Source organism: Gambusia affinis, linkage group LG10, assembly GCF_019740435.1.
Source record: "Gambusia affinis linkage group LG10, SWU_Gaff_1.0, whole genome shotgun sequence".
NCBI classification, from domain to species: Eukaryota; Metazoa; Chordata; class Actinopteri; order Cyprinodontiformes; family Poeciliidae; genus Gambusia; species Gambusia affinis.
Genome location: NC_057877.1, coordinates 27948849 through 27968673, shown reverse-complemented (window position 1 = coordinate 27968673; position 19825 = coordinate 27948849). Strand labels below are relative to the sequence as shown.

Genomic DNA, 19825 nt, shown 5'->3' with positions numbered 1-19825 from the left:
GTAGTTGTTGGGGCCGCAGTTGTAGTTGTTGGGGCAACAGTTATAGTTGTTGGGGCTTCAGTTGTAGTTGTTGGGGCCGCAGTTGTAGTTGTTGGGGCAACAGTTGTAGTTGTTGGGGCAACAGTTGTAGTTGTTGGGGCAGCAGTTATAGTTGTTGGGGCTTCAGTTGTAGTTGTTGGGGCCGCAGTTGTAGTTGTTGGGGCAACAGTTGTAGTTGTTGGGGCAGCAGTTATAGTTGTTGGGGCTTCAGTTGTAGTTGTTGGGGCTTCAGTTGTAGTTGGGGCAGCAGTTATAGTTGTTGGGGCTTCAGTTGTAGTTGTTGGGGCTTCAGTTGTAGTTGGGGAAGCAGTTATAGTTGTTGGGGCTTCAGTTGTAGTTGTTGGGGCTTCAGTTGTAGTTGGGGCAGCAGTTATAGTTGTTGGGGCTTCAGTTGTAGTTGGGGCAGCAGTTGTAGTTGTTTGTGCAACAGTTGTAGTTGTTTGTGCAACAGTTGTAGTTGTTTGTGCAGCAGTTGTAGTTGTTGGGGCAGCAGTTATAGTTGTTGGGGCTTCAGTTGTAGTTGGGGCAGCAGTTATAGTTGTTGGGGCTTCAGTTGTAGTTGGGGCAGCAGTTATAGTTGTTGGGGCTTCAGTTGTAGTTGTTTGTGCAACAGTTGTAGTTGTTTGTGCAACAGTTGTAGTTGTTGAGGCAGCAGTTGTAGTTGTTGAGGCAGCAGTTATAGTTGTTGGGGCTTCAGTTGTAGTTGTTGGGGCTTCAGTTGTAGTTGTTGGAGCAGCAGTTGTAGTTGTTGGGGCTTCAGTTGTAGTTGGGGCAGCAGTTATAGTTGTTTGTGCAACAGTTGTAGTTGTTGGTGCAACAGTTGTAGTTATGACTGGAGTGATAATCATTGAACCTACAGTTGTAGTTTGGTCAGTAGTTGTTGGGGCTTCAGTTGTAGTTGTATCTGTAGTTGTTGTATCTGTAGTTGTTGGGGTTGTGGTCGTTGGGGCTGCAATTGTTGTCATTGGCAATTCTGTTGTAGTTGCTGTAATTATAGATAAATTGTATTAGCAAAAATAAATTGTGTTAAATGGCACAGTAGTTTGTTTTTACTGACATGATACACAGTCAAAGGAAACACAAGTTAACACAAAATTCTGTTCTTAAATGAATGTTCCTTTGAAAAACATTATCACCCAGTTAAATAAAAACAACAAACTTAAATGTAGCTTAAAACACCTGAGTTCAGAGTCTCTAGTCACAACCCGACCTGATTACTGCCAAATCTGCTCTTAATGTCATGAAATGCAGTGGAGAGGCGGTGAGGCAGACGCAGAGGGCCCAGGTTGTAGAGAATAATGGTATTTAAAGATGAAATAATCCCCAGAAATCCAGGCAGCACAGATGAACCGACTTACTGAAATCAGAGCTGGTAGCAAGTGGAAACGACTGAACAAAAACAACAGACTCAACAGCAATACAAGCAGCCAATCGAGACAAGGACCCGAGAAAGATTACACAAAGGGCAATCATGGAACGAGACACACCTGGGAACAATCAAGGGGGAGACAGGACAACACAGAGACTCAAAATAAACACAGAGAAACTCAAATCCTTACACTTAATGAAAACATAAAGACCTCCCTGACGAAGTGATGTACACAAAAAGATTCTCAAAAGCTAGAAATTTTGACAAGATCCCAAAAAATCAGGAGTAAATGTGACAGAAAGTAATTTAGAGCTATCCATATGGTTTTGTACCACGTTGCAAAACCATTTCTAAAGCCTTGAGACTCCATTGAACACCAGTGAGAGCCGTCATCCACACATGGAGAAAACAAAGTACACAAAGGTTCAAGATGGTGAACCTTTGCAGGAGTGGGTGACCAACGTTAGCCCAAGAGCGCAGCGACGATTCATCCAAGAGGTCACCAAACACCTCACAGCTACGTCTGAAAATCTGTCAGCCTCAGTGGCCTCAGTTAAGGTCAGAGTTTCTGCCTCCGTCATAACAAAGAGACGGGGCAAAAATATCCTCCATGGCAGAGCTGTGAGAGGAAAACCACTGCTGAGCAAAAAGAACATCAATGCTCATCTCAGTTTTTCCAGAACACATCTTGATGATCCCAGTGACTTCTACAAAAACTGTGGACTGACTAAGATTACTATAGTCAACTAAAACAAAGTAACAGAAACTGAAATTGAGAACATTTTTGTTTCCTGAAATAAATAAAAACAGTAAATAATGGGGGAAAATTTTAACTAACTGGAACTATATTTTGCATTCATAAAATTAACTAAAGCGTACTGAATTTATGGGTATAGTATCCTTTATTTTTTCACTACAAGTTATTGCAAATGCTAGAAGGAAGTTGCTGCCATGAAAGCTGATCCAACCAGTTTTTAGGTTTAGAGCCTACAGGGAATCCCTTTTTCACACAGGGCCACGCAGGTTTGGATGTTTTCCAAGCTTAACAGTAGACACCTAAGTTTACAATTTCCATTTTGTGTTTACTTGCGTTGTCTTTGAGTAATATTTAAATATAACATATTTAAAACAGCACTGTATATAGGATGAGTTCTAGTTCTGTTTTGCTCTCTGCATTGTTACATTTCATTCATTGTACTTTATTTGTTTCCTCATTTTAATCCCACTTAAAATCTTCTCACTTTGCGAACCTTAATTTTCTACCATTTAATAATGGGAAAAGCAGACAGAAATTCAGAATTATTGCTATTTTGAGGTGCAAAGGAGGCCACAAAGAATTTTTGCGTAGGCTGTCTAAATGTCTGGCACAGACCCTGGCAGTGAAACCTCGAATTCAGGCACAACCAAACATATTTCCTAGCATTTCAGATGCTTATTTGTCACATTATAGTAATATCTAACATGATCCTTACTTAGAAAAAAAAAACAAAAAAACCCCAAGAACTATTATATAATTTATTGTCAATATTTACCCTGTCCTGAAGTTGCATGAATATATCCAAGAAAACATAAGATGATGATGATTTTATGCTCCATGTTGTACAGTGTTGTCCTTTACACAGTTCTGCACAGACAGATAATCTCTGCTGGTAAATTTGGTTAAGTTTGTGTGATGCTCCTCCCACAGCAATAAAGAGGGAGTGACATGTCATAACTGAGTGTTGTTACAGAGGTATGTGTTTTTTATGTTTTAGATAAAGACAAAATAAAGCAAAAACAGAAATTCACCAAAAACTATGCAGGATAAACTGAAATTATTCCAGTAAATATGGATATTTTTCTAAGAAAAAAACAAAACAGAAAACTGGTGCTTTCTTATATGCTATGTTCTATTTTTTTATTATTATTAATTGACCAACTAAGTAGATCAAATTTGTAAATTAACAATTCCATCCGAAATTATATTTTACTGCATAGTAAAGAATGATGGTGTATGACTTTAGCTACCTATACATTCTGAGTATTGTTTTGTCTATTAACAACAGACAAAGTATTGTTTGGTCTATTAACAACAAAGTATTGTTTTGTCTATTAATAATACTTACATATGAATCGATGGTTTGTCAACACAACACATTACTTTTAGTTTCCATAACCTCAACAACTGAATAACCACAGTCTGTATTTAGGAGGTGTAACATAAAATAACTATGAAAAAGTTCAGCTATAAAAGTTTTATTTAATTAAAATCAGGAAAAGGTTGTTAAAAATTAATAACAGGTTTAGAAAAAAATATTACAAGTGAAAGAACAGTTGAATATAAACAAACTTACCTGGTAATTGTCTTAAACAATAATAAAAACCAACCATTTATGATGAATAGAAGTGTAGTTGCACATAGCCAGTCATTAATTTTTTTTATATATTTATTCTTTATTCAACTTTTCTAAATATCAGGTTGCTGATTATCTAATTCCCTCAGATGTAAAAACCTACAAAGGTCTTTCCCTTTTAAGGTGCCATTACTTTTGTCAGCAAAGCTATTACAGGAAACCTATAGCGAGGCTGTCAAACAAACAAAGGGCTGTTAATGTCAGCTCTTTGAGGGATTAAAAGATGTTTCAAATGTTGGAATATGTTTTTAAACTTTACGACAATATATAGCTGTAGATTGAATTTCAAAAAACTGTCAGAAGTCAAAATTTGACCGTCACTATGGTTCCTAGTCCCAACTTGTTTCTTTCTGCTCATTTCAGTGTAACACAATGTGAGCATGCGCGATGATGTGGAGCTAACAGCTACGGTTTCAATTTAGAATATTTGAGCTTACTTTTATTTCTAAATGTAGCAAATGGTCTGGATTGATTGGGTTGAATGAATATTATGTACATTTTATCTATGTTTGGAAGCATTGTGTGTCGACTCAATGGTTTTAAATAATACTGTCTGCTTATTGCGTGTCATTAGCCTTTTGGTTGTTAGCCTCAACAGCTCAAAACAGCGCTGAAGCTTAAATTACAAACAATCCCCTGTCCGTTTTTGACTTTATGTTATTCATGTTTATGAACGATTACTTCTCCTAGATGTTTTCAAGCTCATACTGTTAGTGATAACCGTCGGCTGGAGTGTTTGTTTTGTGAAAAATGTGACGGTGAGAGGAACAGAGGATGGACAGAGACTTGTTGCGGCAGTGTCTGGTCCATCATGGTGAGACGCTGTTCAACAAACTGAAGTGTGAGCAAACTGAAAACCCAGACTTCCAGGCGGTGGTGACTGACCTGTGCAAAGCCACGTATGACGGAAGGTATGGCGGCATGTCGGACTCGCGTTTTTCTTCGACATTACACCTGAATTTAAAATGATTTGTACACATAATTTATCACATTTTGGTCTCATGTGCCGCACTGGATTCAATGTCTAAACAAGCATTCGAGGAACAGCTATTTCAAAGCTTCTGGGTCATTTTAAAGGATAAAAAAAGTGTTTTTATTATCCTTTAAGAAGTGTTGTTGCTAGAGGTGGGTGATAAGGCGTTAGAGTTTTATCGCGATACTTTATAGTATTCTGATGTTAATTAACGTGATTAAGGAAACTCAGTTTTTTTAAGGCTGTGACTGCATCAGCCATCCGTCACAAACTCAAATACATTGATTATAAAAAACATTCCCATTTGAAATAGGTTTCTTCAGAACACTACTTACTTAAAAAGTTTGATTTGTATCACTAACCTCCACACAGTAACTGCATTTAATCATACTGTCAAATTCATTGAGACTCTCGTGGACCAAAAAGTGAATAAATGAGTCGAAATAACTTTTTTCCATAATACTGTCAGGTTTGTTTTTTAAAATAAATCAAAAATTCTTCTGCTTTTCACTATTAATGATAAACAATGTGATAAACTGCCCACCCGCAGTGGTTTTAGTTGGATCTAAAAATCTGTTTTTCCATTACAAACAATAAAACACTAATTGTTTGTGAAATATTATGGAAATGAGGCTGTGAAACAGAACAATTTGCACTTAGTTCAATTAAACTTTTTTGATCATCTTAAATATTGAACAAACTTAATGCCATTCAACTACATGTTTATTTAATTTATTTTCTATTAGAAGCTATAAGGTTAGTTTAAATGTGTAACCCTTATAAATCCAAACAACCAACCCTGGAATCTGTTCTGGTTTTATGGTTTGTGTCTTTGCCACTGCAGGGTAATAAGGTCAATCTATGCCTTTCTGCATACGTCAACACAGCTGCCTCTCATCAGATATTAATATAAAGTTTTGCATTTGAAAATCTTTATTTCTGTTAAATGGTGGGTTTTTTTTCAAACGTACAAATTTCTCTTTTAATTTTCTTTCTTTCATTCTTAACTTTCTCTCTGCCATTATACATAGTAGCATAGAAAAGTTTTCAAATTGTTCTTTGTGCCAAACTCAGCTTATTGGGTTTTATGGGAACGCTGCTAATTAAATGTTGTTAAATTGTTGTGTGTGAAGCAGAGGTGATGAACATGCCAGTCCACTGGTGGAGCAGTTCATCGCCAGGAAGGCTGACATTCTCTTCTGCCCGGCATGGAGGACCGCCAACCCGCCTCCGCAGGACGATGAAGAGGAGGAGGACGGAGGTGTGTGTTGATCCACTCAAATTAGAAGCTTCTTTTAAAGCACAGGCCAGGTTTCAGAAATCCAGTTCAATAATACTTTGTTCAATGCAAAGAGAAATTAAATGTTATCGTCACTCAGATCATCTAAGTATCTTCAAGGAGTCATTGTGGTTTCTCATGATGTGGGCAGGAAGGATTTCCAGTAGCAGTCAGTCTTGCAATTAGCCTGAAGAGGCCTCTGACCAAATGCGTTGCTGCATTGCATTTCCGTTACAGATGTGGGCAAAACTTTGTAAGAAATGCAGTTAAGGGGCGTGCTGTGGTGGCGTAGGGGACAGCGCGGCCCACGTTTGGAGGCGTTGGGTCCTCGTCGCGGGTTCGATTCCCGGACCCGGTGATGTTTGCCGCGTGTCTTCCCCCTTTCCTGTCAGCCTGCTGTCGTGGGGGACACTGGAGCCCACAAAAGAGCCCCCTAGAGGGGAGAAAAAACAAAAAAAGAAATACAGTTAAAATCACATGAATAAGTTTGTTCATGTGATAAGTCATTAAAAAAACACGCCATCATCCTCCTGTCACTTCCTGTCGTCTTCTTTGACTTTTTCACCTGTAGTAACATCTGGTTGTTGATTATGTGACTCGATGTGAAAAAAGTTTTTCCATTGAAATGCATCACTTTTAATGCAGCCGAAAACCCACCAAAAACATTCAATTGAAAAACATGATTTGTTTTGGAAATCGTTTCTAGTATCCACGTTTATTTTCACAATTCCAATTTGTGCCGTTTTTAGGTCTGTGTGAACACAGGTAGAGTCATGACTGTCGCAACATGCTAACAGCTCAATTTCAGGGCAGTAAAGACGATTTTTTACAGTTTCATGTCCTGGATCACATCATTGGTTGTTTGCAAGCTCTGCTGTTCCACCTCGTTTGCTTCTCACTGCAAAAACACAAAATCTTACCGAGCAACTTTGGTCTAGTTTGTAGTGCAAATATCTTATTGGACTAGAAATAAGACAAACTAATTTAAAAGTAGCTTTTCAGCAAGATACAGTGGCTTATTTTAAAGTAAATAATTCCTTCACAATGATGAAAAAGTTCTAGTTCCATTGGCAGATAAATGTTAAAATTTAAATACTCTGCCAGTGGAAATTTATTTTTTAAAATCAAAATTAAGGAATTTTTTTACTTAAAACAAGGTTATATTTCTTGCTGAAAAGTTACTTATGAATTAATTTCGTCTTATTTGAAGAGTACTAAAATATTTGCATTAGACCAAAATTACTTGGCAAGGTTTAGTTTTTTGAAGTACTGCTGCTTCTTTCTACATCTGTCTGGTTATATGGTTAGAAAGCCAGACATGAATAAGTAACTTTATTATTGAGTTTTATCTACAAAAATATTCAGAACAAAATGATTGAATGTGAAACAAATAGAACCCAAAGCTTAGTTTATGATTTCGTTTAGTAATTGTGTAAATGTGTGTGTTGTCTTGCAGAGCCTTATGCCATCATGCCGCCAGTGGAGTTATTCATGGAGCTGCCGTACGAGGAGAGAAGATCCATGATGTACAGGGACTTGGAGAGAGGAGACGTCGTGGTGGGACGCATCAACAACATTCGGGAGTATGGCTTCTTTCTCACGCTGCTGTGCATGGGAGGAGGCTTGAAGAGAGACATCGAGGACCTGGAACTTTCTGTGAGTCAGTGCGCTAAACATGTGGAAAAACCTGATTTGTCAATTTCTCTGCAGCTCTTGAATTGTTGAATGGCTGCCAGCAGGTATGAATGATATTTTATTCCAGCCCACAAGAGGAATTGATTTGTTCACAAACTGTCATGTGCTGTTTGTGAAGTCAAGCAGTTAAAAAGAGTCAGGTGATTGTTGTTGTTCCATGAATACGATCACTGCAATGTAGCATAACCGGACTGCAGCTTATAAATATAACATACATTATTCTTTGTTCACACAGATAAATGTGTTCATATCAGTGTCAATGTGAACCTCTAAAATCATTAACTTGGCCTTTATAGCTTTATTTTTAATTTTGTTTTAACAGCCTTCATAGAGGAGTCATATGAAGCTGGCATTCACATTTTACTGTTAGTGGTGTATTAGAAAAACTACTTAAAATAAATAAATGATGCTCAGCCATATTTATGATGCACTGTGCAGTTATTGTTTTGTCTCTTTTCTGTTGTTTGTGCTCTCAGGCTCTCTGCCATGTCAAGGAAATTCCCTCCACCAGCAGCCATGATGATCCCCTCTCCTACTATCAGATCGGAGACTTGATTAAAGGTGTTCAATGAAACGGCAGCATAAAATACAAACACAGAAGAAATATAAAGTTCATTTAATAGAACAGTTTAGACAGCAGTCTGTAAGCCACTAAGGAAGAAACGAAAGGTTGTTTAGTATCAGCACAGACTGATGACGTCACCAGAACCAGAACCAAACATGGAGAAGCAGCATTCAGCTTCTATGCTCCACAGATCTGGATCAAACTTCCAGAAAACAGGAATAAATTAAGGCTTAAGACCTGATATTTAAAGTTTCCTTTGATTAGTAGAAAGTGGAATATTAACATAATTAATTTGTATTTGCTTGATTGCATTTGGCAAAGTGTAACGTTTATCACTTTTTTCACTATTGGTAAAAGTTTCTTTTTACATAAATCTCTTTGAACTGCTTTGTTGCTTAAATGTGGTTTACAAATAGTTAAGGATACACCGATAAGAAGATCTGGGCCAAAGTCGATACCCAATGTTAATATTGTTGTTATGGCCGATTACCGATATTTACCGATATTTACCAATATTCCATGCATTTCACTACCGTTTTGACACCTTTGGAGAACAACAAGTTAAAAAATAAATATTGGTTGTTCATTTTTGACCCATTTTTATTTATTGGACCGATACAAATAGGCTAAAAAACCAGAGTCAAAGTTTATTTCTGTAGCGCATTTAAAACAGCCTCATTTTCACAACAAACACAACATGACAGGTAGATAAATGATGAGGCAAAAAATAAAATTATGTTCAGTAAAAATTATAAGACAATTATAAAATTGGCAGAAAATACCAAAATCTAAAAGTGACAAATACTGATGTTGGTGCCCATATATTGTGCATCCCTACAAATAATATCCATACTGACTCATATTTTCAAATCGGTGCATTCCTGCTGACATTTCGTTGATGTTTTCCGTCTTATTTGATGGTAGAAAGAGTCTTTCCTGAAGCAGTCTGTTTATTTTGCTCTGCAGCTGGAGTGAAAGACATCGATCGGTTCCAGGAAAAGATCACAGTGTCGCTCCACCAGGCCTCGCTTTCTCCTAACCTGGTTCACACCAAGCTGGGTGTCATGACCAGAGAAGATCTGCCCACACACTACAGGTAAAAACGCACCGAACTCTCTGAACTACCATGAGGTTCAGCTGCAAATACCTGAGCAGCTCTGATTGCAACACTGATTGATTCGTCTGTTGCCTGTGGAAGTTTAACTGTTAAAAGTGGTGATAGTTTTGTTTAAAGCCGTTTATTAGATGTGAAAGTTCAGCTCAAAATGTTAAGTGATAAATTCCTAAAACTTGAATAATCACCCAGTTTTCATCAAGGTTCATTATTTGTGTTAAAGCCTGTTGAAATAAGCAGTAAATCAATTAATTGCATGATAAATTAAAACGAGCTCAATAATTTTCATTTGCTTGATTTATCATTTTTTCTTTTTTTCTGCCAAAATCTGCTGAAGTTTTCAGTCTAGACCGTGGAAGAATAATTTTGTTCATTATTTATTCTATTTCATTGTTTCTATTATTTGTTTTGGATATTTAAAATGTCTTACAATTTTTCAAATTAAATATTCATTAGAATGTAAAGTTTGTCGACTTTTGAGAATGTTTTATATTCCTTGAAAATGGAACAATATTATCGTTTATTCCAATAACTTCTGGGACGTTTTATGGGCCAGCAGGCGTTGTTGCAGTGACGGCCTGTTTGTGTTTGTTGCTCAGTCGTAGCGTTCGCGCCGCCGCCGACTCCAGCGAGACGTACGAACGAATCCTCACCAGGTGCCACGGCTACGAAAACCCGTCTGTGGTGGAGTATCTGCTGCAGAAGGTGGGAATCAGTGACACCGACCCGCCGTCGATGATGAGAGGGTTACAGTGGTGAGCTGTCTAAAAACTGTTTCATCTTTCATGTTTTGCAGCAGCAGATTTTGGTCTCTTTTGGTTAAAATGAAAGTGTGGCGTGAGACGCTGGATACTCTGCTGTCACTGAAACATCTCGTTCTGATTCTTTGATCTTCTGTTTCCTGATACTCACATGGCTCCAAAAGTCTAGAACAAACAAGTTCAACAGCATTTCTGTCATTGCTGTGGCCTTTGTGTTCTACTTCTCACAACCTCAGATAAACTTTACAAAGTTTCTGGTTTTGTGTTTTTTATTCTTCACAGTAAACTTTTCCAGGAGGAGGATTTTGCTTCTGCAATCAGAAAGAAGCAGTCTGCATCCTGGGCCCTGAAGTGGTAACGTTACTCTGCTAACTTTATAGTTAATATTAGGGGTGCACCGATTTATCAACCGGCCTGTTTATCGGCGCCGATTTCCTTAATTTGTTACACTGTGAAACCGATCTTATCCATCAATCTTATCCTCCTCAGCGATGGTCTAAAAATCAGCCGTTTGTTAAATAAAATAGTAATTTGTTATTGATTCAGAAACAAAAACCCCAAACGGTGTTTTCAGCACTGTGTTTAGGTTTATTTAAAATGAATAAGTTCATTTTATTTGCTCAGAATAATTATCAAAAACATGGAAATGATGAAAAAAAAAACATCGTCAAAAACTCACAAAAACAAACCGTGTGGAAATAAATATATTTCTGTCATGGAACCAGCAGTGGAAAGAAATTAAAGGACCAATCTCAAAATAAATATTAAGATTTAGGGCAGGGGTGCTCAAAGTGCGGCCCGGGGGCTATTTGTGGCCCTTGGGCTGACTTTGTGTGGCCCCAAACTACAATTCAAAAATGATACAAATTTGATCCCTAGATGCAGAAGGAGATTTAAAAATTACGAACATGGTTTTCTTACACAGAAAATGTAAAAAACAACACAGAGTCTTTTTATAACCAACTTTTAACAAAAACTAAAACCAGGTTTATCCAGAAACTTCTGCTGAAAAGCCGTCTTTGCTGCGGCCAAATCAGCTTCTATTCTCTCTTAAACTTGGCTAAATACAGAAATATTTTGAAACAAAGTGACCCAAATCCTGTTCTTACTGAAAATAAATGTATTCAACCGAGTCCAAAAGAAACTGAAAACTAGATGTCTTTCTTTTAACTCAACAAACATGCAAAATTAAAGTAGTCGTTTTAAATTTCTGCAAAACTTCTTTGAGATTAACCTCGGCCCTAAAACACCATTGTAAAAATCTACAATAAATTTTAATTTTTTTATATTTTAGGTTGATTTTTGTCCTGCGACTACTTTTGAGTTAAAAATTTTGTCCCCCTTGGCAAAAAGTTTGGTCACCCCTGATTAGGTTGTGAAAATGGGGTGTGTATTTTATCCCTGTCCTCTCCTGCTGTCCCATTAGAGGTTTGACTGACGGACCGGCCCACCAGGTCATGTCTGCATGTTTTCAGTTAACTCAGCCACTTTCTTGCTATATTTAGCAACATTTCAGACAAAAAAAATTGGTATGGACCAAAACCGATGGTAAGCTGCAATCGGTGCACCCGCAGCTAATACAGATATAATGTCATCTGTGGTCGTTTGTTCATTTACCTCCATACAATCCTGTTCTCTGCAGTGTTCGCGCAGGTGTGGGACACTTCAAACATGGCCGTCACGTGGAGGCCATGAACGAATACAACAAGGCTCTGGAAATCGACACCAATAACGTGGAAGCGCTGGTGGCGCGAGGAGCTCTGTGGGTTTACTTCCTGGTTTAACGCATCTCTGTTTGCGTTAAACCAAACAGATTTATAGATTATAAGCAGCTATTCACATTTGTTCTTCGATTTGTTCCTCATACCTCATATGAAGTATGAGGAAGAATATTTTCAAACCAACACCCCTTATTGTTATCTAGAAAGTGTTGCCTTTTACTGGTCTGGGTGTAGTCATGGACTCAGATCTGAACTTTCAGAAACACATAAACACAGTTTTAAAGTCAGCCTTTTATCACCTGCAGAACATTTCCAGGATTAAACGACTGATGCGTCAGTTTCCAAAGAAACAAGAACCAAACAGCATTCAGCTTCTGGAATCTGGAATGAGCTTCCAGAAAACTGCAAAACAGCCGAAACACTGAGTTCCTTTAAATCAAGACTAAAGTCCAGTTGCTTTAGATGTGTATGGAAGATTTTAACGATGGCTCTTGACAAAATTGGATTTCTGTTACTGGTGAAAGAAAGGCTTCAATGAAAGATGCACAAAGTGTCATTTTTTAAATTATTTAAAAAAAAATCGGATTAATTGATTAATCAAACTGAAAAAACTGCAAAAGAGCTGAAACACTGAGTTCCCTGAAATTCAGACTGAAAACACAACGGATTGATTTTGAACCGTAACAAATGAAACATTGACTAACATATGTGATTTTAATGATGCTGCTCTACAAAATGTGATGTTAGTTACTGCTTTCAAATTGGTGACTATCTGATGTATTTATGTTTTCATGATGAATAAAGTAACTTGATTGATTGATTGATTTATTTTCCTACTGCAAAGATCAAGTTTGTCTAAAATCTCCGACATCATCTCCTCTGACGTTTCTTTTTGTTTCTACTCCCCAGGTATGCTAACAAAGGCAGCATGGTGAAGGCCATCTCGGACTTTGAGCTGGCTCTGGAAAACTGCCCGGACCACCGGAACGCTAAGAAGTACCTCTGCCAAACTCTGGTGGAGCGAGGAAGACAGTGAGCAGCATCTTTTGCTTTTCAAGTTGGATGTGATTTTAAAAAAATACAAAAATAACAGAGTTTCCCCATTCCAATTTTGTCTTTGGTACATATGTCTGAATATTATAAAAAAGCTAAAGTGGTTAAAACCTGTTTTTCGGGCGTGCTGCGGTGGCGTAGGGGATAGCGCGACCCATGTTTGGAGGCCTTGAGTCCTCGATGCGGCTGTCGCAGGTTTGATTCCCGGACCCCACAACATTTGCTGCATGTCTTCCCCCTTTCCTGTCAGCCTACCGTCATATAAGGGACACTAGAGCCTCAAAAAGACCCCCTGGAGGGGAAAAAAAAATTAAAAATAAAGAAAATCTGTTTTTCTTCAAACAAGGTTTTAGGATTAAAAGCCTACATCTGATGATTGAGGCTGGTTAATGAAGACTAACCAGGCTTTAGAACATTAAACTTTACCTTCCTGATCTTGATCTGTGATGGTTCATCCTGCTGCTCTTTGTGAAACCCTCAACTGCAATTCAGAGGTGATAGAAATTTGGCCCATAGATGCAAATGGAGGCTTAAAGATTGTTACCAACTTCATTTTCTCACACAGAAAAATGTAAAGAACAACACAAAGAATTCATGTTTTTATAACCAATTTTTAACTAAAACTAAAACCAAGATTATCCAGAGACTTTTTCTGGAAAGCCGACTTTTCTGCAGCCTAATCAGCTGTTTAGTTTTTTGTTTTTTTAAACGTGGTCAAACATAGCAAAGATTTTGAAACAAAGTGAGCCAAATCCTGTTCTTATTACTGAAAATAAATGTATTCAACAGAAATACTAGACGTCTTTCTTTTAATTCAGCAAACAGAAAATGTGCTGCGGCGTAGTTCAAACAAAAAAATAATCCAAAATTTGTAGATTAATCTCAGAAATTCTCCTCATAGGAACAATAATACATTTAAGTGCAGGAGGTTCTTAAATATTAGCAAAGCTTAGAAACACAATCCTGATTATTTTAGAAAGTTTTGCAGAATCAAATTTTTACATAACAAGTTTTTCTGTCAGGATGTAGAAAATCTTGTTTGCATGCAGAACTAACATGAAACCTGTCGGCTCGGTCTAATTACAGCAGGTTGTAAGTATTAATTGATTAGATCTGCATAATTTAACTGGTTAAATTCTGAAAATCCATAAAAAATATTTTTTTTAAAAACCAAACGACTATAACTGATAAACAATATTTAACTAACAATAAAAACTAGCAAACACTCTGAATTAGACAAAAATCACAACGAAATACAACAAAATTATAATGAACTAGAATTATAATAACACTGGTGTACATTAGATGATTGACAGCGCTAAGCCCCGCCTCCTGGCTCTGATTGGCAAATAAATGAGCACCAGATTTGTAAACTAAAACTGAAAAAAACTACATCTGATGTGTATGTTATTTCAGACAGTGAAACTTAAAATCTGACTTGTTGTTCCAGTTTCCCATAAAGGTTAAAGGTCACTGGTAGCTGTAACTGGGCGGTGAAGGCATTAGAAACACAATGAATGTTTTCACAGGCTCTTGTTTTGTGTGTCTTACAGACTTGAAGAGCAGGAGAAACTGGTGACGGCGGAGGGATTGTACCGGAGAGCGCTGTCTCTCGATGACGCCAATCCTGAGGCCAAAGACGCCCTGCGCAACATCAATGACACCATACAGGTGAGCGCGGCACAAAAACCTCCACCAGTCACAACACAGGAGAATCCTGCAGAACTAATTACAATATTAGCTTCACACCCAAACAAACATGTTTAACCTGTTTTAAGAAAGTAAACTGGACCTACAGGTGCAGAAAAAACAGAACTTTGTTACTGAATAGTTGGATTTTTCTTATGAAAGCAAATAATTATTTAAGCTTTTCATACGTTTGGTGGGTTTTTTGGTGTTTTAACTTATAGTAGAGATTCAACAAAATGAACTTAAGCCTTCATTTTTCATCTGATGGTAAAGTTTTTTTTTATGTTCAACAACTTGACATTTTTTAGTAAACTTGTTCTATTCTATGTTTGGGGTTTTCTATTAAAGAAAATCTGTTCTATAAATAAAGTAAACTGTATATATATATAAAATAAAGGATATTCCTTTGTTGTCTCACAATAAAAACTAAAATAAAGAATAGTCTGTTATTAATATAAGCACTTTGTGACCAAAGAATCAGCAGCCAGAAACTGTTGCTATTAGCTGTTCATATTGTGACGTTAATTCATTCGTAGTTTAATTTGTAGTTTATTGTGAAAAGGAATGGTTAAGTTTTTTGTTTCCATTTAAAGTCGGGTCGCTGGGCGTCGTTCTGACTCTAAGGTTTGTAATACTGATGAGGCGTTTGGTATGTTTGTGTTTCTGCTCCATCTTATACTCTGACCTTTGACCTCCTGACTGCCATGACTCTCTGCCGCCTGCCTTGTGGGGGGCTGGAAACGCATAAACTGCGCTGTGCCAACGACTCTTCGTCCCGTGGGAACCGTAAACATGCTGCCAAACACGGTAACGCTGAAACCTTTTTTCATTTCAACCGATAACAAATGTTGTTTGAATCGCCCGGACCTCTGTCTCCGGCCGCCAATACTCATGGTAAATATGTGACTGTTCATTTCTCCATCATTCTGCAACACATTTGACTTTTGTTTATCAATTTCCCTTTTAAACTTCAAAAATAATAACCATGCGACTTTATGGATGGATGTGATTTTGGGGCTTTCTGAACGGTGTGAATGTTTTTGAATCTGCCGCTTGGGGCTTTTTGCCTGCGTGCTGCTGTCGTGCCTTATCTGTAAAGAAATCGATTCGCTTGCGAGAAGAAGCGCTTGCTAAGGAGCAAGTCAAAGCGACGAGCAGCCAGACCAGCGCTGAGAAATTACGTAAGATCTTAAAAGAGGAGAAAAGGTAGGTTGAACCTCACCGAGCGCAAAACGACAAGTCGGATCAATTTTCCTTTTCAAAACAAAAATGCTTTTCCAGCCGGAGGATTTTAGCGGATGTCTCTCGTTTTTAGGGCGAAGAAGAAACATAAGCGATCCACTTCCTCCTCTTCGTCCTCCTCCAGCAGCAGCAGTTCTTCTTCCTCGTCGTCTTCCTCGTCACGCAGGAGGTCTAAGAAGAAAAAGAAAAAGCGGAAAAAGTCCAGGCGAGGAAGAAGCAAGCACCGCCGGAGGAAGAGTGAGGAGGGTAAGAGCGGGAAAGGCAGGATGGAGAAAGAGGAGGAGGAGGAGTTGGAGTGGTTTCCCGCGCCTCCCAACACCTCCGCCACTTTTCTCAACCAAAAGGGTGGCCTGGTGTTTGGAGGGGCGGAGGAGGATGAGGTGGGGGGCGACGGGAAAATCAGCCGGCTGTATTCTCTGGCAGCAGCTTCAGAGGAGGAAGAGTCGGATTCTTCCCACAGGCAGGGGAAGAGGAGGGACAGAGCGGATAGTGGGGCGAATAAACGGAAAAGCAGCAGAAGCCCCAAGACAGAGAGCAGGGAAAGATGGAGGGAGGAGAACAGAGGAGGCAGGAGAGAAAGAAGCAGCATGGAGGAGAATCACACCAGGAAACTATCCAGCTCTTCAGCTGAGGTGGAGTTTTCCTGGAAACCGGAATATTCCGGAAGGAACAGGATTAGACACGACTCCTCCACCAGGAGCTCCTGTGACGGCGGTAGGTACGAGAATAAGGAAGAGAGGGAGAGGGAGAGAACGTGGGATCCAGAACAGAGCAAAAAACCAGAGAACAGCCAGGGAGACGGCAGAAACAAGAAGAACCTCCCGTCCAACCTGCTGGACATTTTCAACCAGATCGCTCAGTTCGAGAAAGAAAAGGGGGTGAAAGCAAAAAAATAAGACAAAACCAGAACTACGACAGCGTATCAGGGCCATTGTGGATATACATGCATAAAAAAGGAGGACATCTCTGCCAATAAATCTGGATGTTTATGAGCAGGAACCGGCAATAATTAGTAGGAAAAACTAAGACATTTTGTGGTTTTTCTCAGAGATTTACTAGAATAAATTAGACATTTCTGAACTTCAGCAGGTAATAATCTGCATCAAAAGAGAAAATTTGTGTAATTTCTCATATTTTCTAGAAGAAACATGGAAATTAGTTAAATTTTTGACTTTTGGACATTTTTTCTTTCAAAAATGAAATATTTTCACCTTTTTGAGCAATACATTTCTAATTTCTGGGATTCATTAAAAAAAATTAGTTTTTTCTCACAAATTTAACTTTAAGCTCAGACATTCATTTTTCTTTTTAGAAAATTTCTGGGATTAATCTCAAAATGTTTGAGTTTTTCTTGCAAATTTAGAACTTTTTGAGCTCAGAAATTTGTTTTATTCTTGAAAACTTCTGAGCTTAATCTCAAAATTAGTTCTTTGGTGGAAATTTTCTCCTTTTTTCCATGGATACCCAGCGGCCCTAACTGGCCGTCATGTAGAAGAGACTAAACAAAAGGTAAAATGATATTTGTTCGGTTTAATCTTTGTTCATGAAGTCCTCCAGGGCCAAACCTTTCGCTCGTTGATCTCTTTACTTTCAGTGTTGAATGAATGAATAGTTTACGCTGACACCTCTTACCTCTTCTGATAAAATCCAGTCTTACTTTCGTCAAAATGTCATGACGACATGATTTTGTTTACAACGCGTGACTTCGACGTCTTCCGTTGTGACCCATCTCTTTATTTCCCCGTTTCGAGAACCGTTGATTATATTGACACTTTACTACAATGAAATCTTTTGTTTGATTTTATTTTACTGTTTTTTAATGAAACCAGTTGCCTTTTGTTCTGCTGTGTGCCATGCTGCAACTTCCTCTGCACAAAAAGCAGACGGTTATGCCTCTGTTCTTTTTTTTTTTTTTGCCTTAGCGTGATATTTCAGCTGTAATCAAAAAGTATGTCACCTGTCGTAAAACCATCTAATATGAACCAATAAAAGCATTTGACCTGTGGAATGTAGATGCAGTTTGTTTATTTCTGCTTCATCATGATAAACCTTGACACCAGTCTGTATTTTATATTTTATTTTCCTTTCACCAGTTTTAGAAAGTAAATATATTTTCACCAGTTCTCCTAAGATATGCGAAGAAATTACACCATATGTTTAATAATAATTCTAACTATTATTAAACATATATAATACAAACACATGCAGAAACTGAGGTGCATAAAGGTGTTGAAAATTAAACGATGATCAGCTTGGATTCTCTGCCTCCAGTCTGCTGTTATTCCTGTTGCTTCATTTTATTTTTTTCTACCAAACCTTTTCCTTCCACTTAACTTTTCAGTATCATGCTAGAAGGGAGAAATCTTTGAACAACCAGTTTCTGTAGCAATGACCTTCAGTGGATTAACCTCCTCTTGGGGGTCATCAGCTGCGTTTCCATTACAAATGTGCGCAGAACTTTGTCAATATCCCGCTAATGTAAAAAAAAAAACATTGAAATTGCTTCTTTATTAAGAAAATGCAGTTAAAATCAAACATAAATAAGTTTATTCACACAATAAGTCATTAGAGCCGCCATCTTCCTACCACTTCCTGTTTGCACCAGCGGTAACATCCGGTTGTTTATCACGTGACTCGTGTGCTGCAGAGTTGCAAAATAATAATAAAAAAACTACATCATCATAGCACCAAAGCCTTTTTTTAAACAAAAAAATTGAGTGGTTTCAATTAAATCAAATCAAATTTATTTAGAAAATTTTAAGGTTGATGGAAAAGTTTTTCCATCAAAATAATTTTTTGTTTTCTTAGCAACTGAATTTGCGTGTTCGTTATCTGTAAGCTATAGCCATACACAATGAATCTGAATATTAATCACTTTTAGATTGAAATACGTATAATAAAACATTTTTGACTAATATTTATGTTCATTAAGATGAACACCTGCTTAAAAAAATCTTTCAATGAAATAAAACCGTTATGCTAGTTAATAAATTATAAAGTGTCACGATTGAAAACATGTAAGATTACCGTAATTTACACAGTTCTGCAGCAGTTTTAGCTCCTCTGTGCAGAGCAACAGGACATGGCTCGTTTTCATGTTGAAGCAACGTTGCGGGAAACTTCTGGTCAAATATTCAGCTGTTTGAAGTTCAGTCACACAGAAACCTTCCCGAGTGAAACGCGACTGCTTAGCAGAGGCACACAGGACCAGGAAAATTTGTGGAAAAAGGATTCATTTTCCAGCCTGGCATTGATCCTGACCATGGGATTATGCCGCGGCGTACGGTCCTGTTTGAAGTCCAATTAAGAGCTCGGACCGCCGAGACGTGTGCCGCTCCGTCCGGCTCCAAACTTCAGTGGAAATTGGGAATCATCAAAGGACTTGCTTCAAGCAATTGGTAAAAAGTCAACATATTGAAAGGAAAATAATAAAAGTTGCTGAACATATGTTCCTATATTCAAACAGAACAGAAGAAAACTTTGGTTAGTAAACTTTGCCATTTTTCTTTCTTCAGTTTTAATCAGTTTGTTTCCTTCCTACGTAATTTTACTCGATTCTAATTTCGATTGAAGCTGATTCCTCCGACGGAATTTCTACCGGGCCAATCAGCGAACAGAAGGAGAAGCTGTGAACGATGACGTCGATTCAGACATTATTGTGTGGATCAATGTAGGCATGTCGATAATATTTTATAACAGACATAATATCTATTATAAAGCTGTTTCTGATGCCCGCTGGATGCTAGCATGGGAATGCTAAAGCTCATGTCTGTGCCAGCAGTTAGCTTCACATCTACATCCTACAAACAAATGTATGTATTCCCAAAACAAATAATCCAGATATTAGATGAGTAAACTTAATATGGAGTTAAATTAATTAGATTAAATTATTTTTAAATAAGCCAGGAAAATACGCAGCTCTAGAATTTTTG

The 19825-nt window shown here is 37.8% G+C and overlaps 1 protein-coding gene across 3 annotated transcripts; it reads left to right on the top strand.

The window, feature by feature from the left end:
• Positions 1–4151: 4151 nt before the first annotated feature.
• ttc14 (tetratricopeptide repeat domain 14) lies at positions 4152–17905 on the top strand. 3 transcript variants are annotated; one of them, XM_044129740.1, is made up of 12 exons: positions 4152–4712; positions 5911–6035; positions 7510–7709; positions 8225–8309; positions 9280–9409; positions 10027–10182; positions 10471–10542; positions 11831–11950; positions 12819–12941; positions 14516–14633; positions 15751–15857; positions 15967–17905. In XM_044129740.1, exons 1-12 carry the CDS (start codon positions 4576–4578, stop codon positions 16787–16789), a joined length of 2196 nt encoding a protein of 731 aa, XP_043985675.1. In that variant the 5' UTR covers positions 4152–4575; the 3' UTR covers positions 16790–17905. The 3 variants fall into 3 exon arrangements, with proteins under 3 accessions (XP_043985675.1, XP_043985674.1, XP_043985676.1); XM_044129739.1 differs by having other exon boundaries at positions 5908–6035; XM_044129741.1 differs by lacking the exon at positions 15751–15857 and having other exon boundaries at positions 4176–4712; positions 5908–6035; positions 15967–16124.
• The last annotated feature ends 1920 nt before the right edge of the window (positions 17906–19825 follow it).

Excerpts from the sequence above, each read along its gene's own strand:
- ttc14 (XM_044129739.1), top strand. The coding sequence starts at position 4,576 with ATGGACAGAGACTTGTTGCGGCAGTGTCTGGTCCATCATGGTGAGACG. Across the intron at positions 8,310-9,279 it reads GATCGGAGACTTGATTAAAG|CTGGAGTGAAAGACATCGAT; the intron begins GTGTTCAATGAA and ends TTTGCTCTGCAG. Across the intron at positions 14,634-15,750 it reads ACATCAATGACACCATACAG|AAATCGATTCGCTTGCGAGA; the intron begins GTGAGCGCGGCA and ends TTATCTGTAAAG.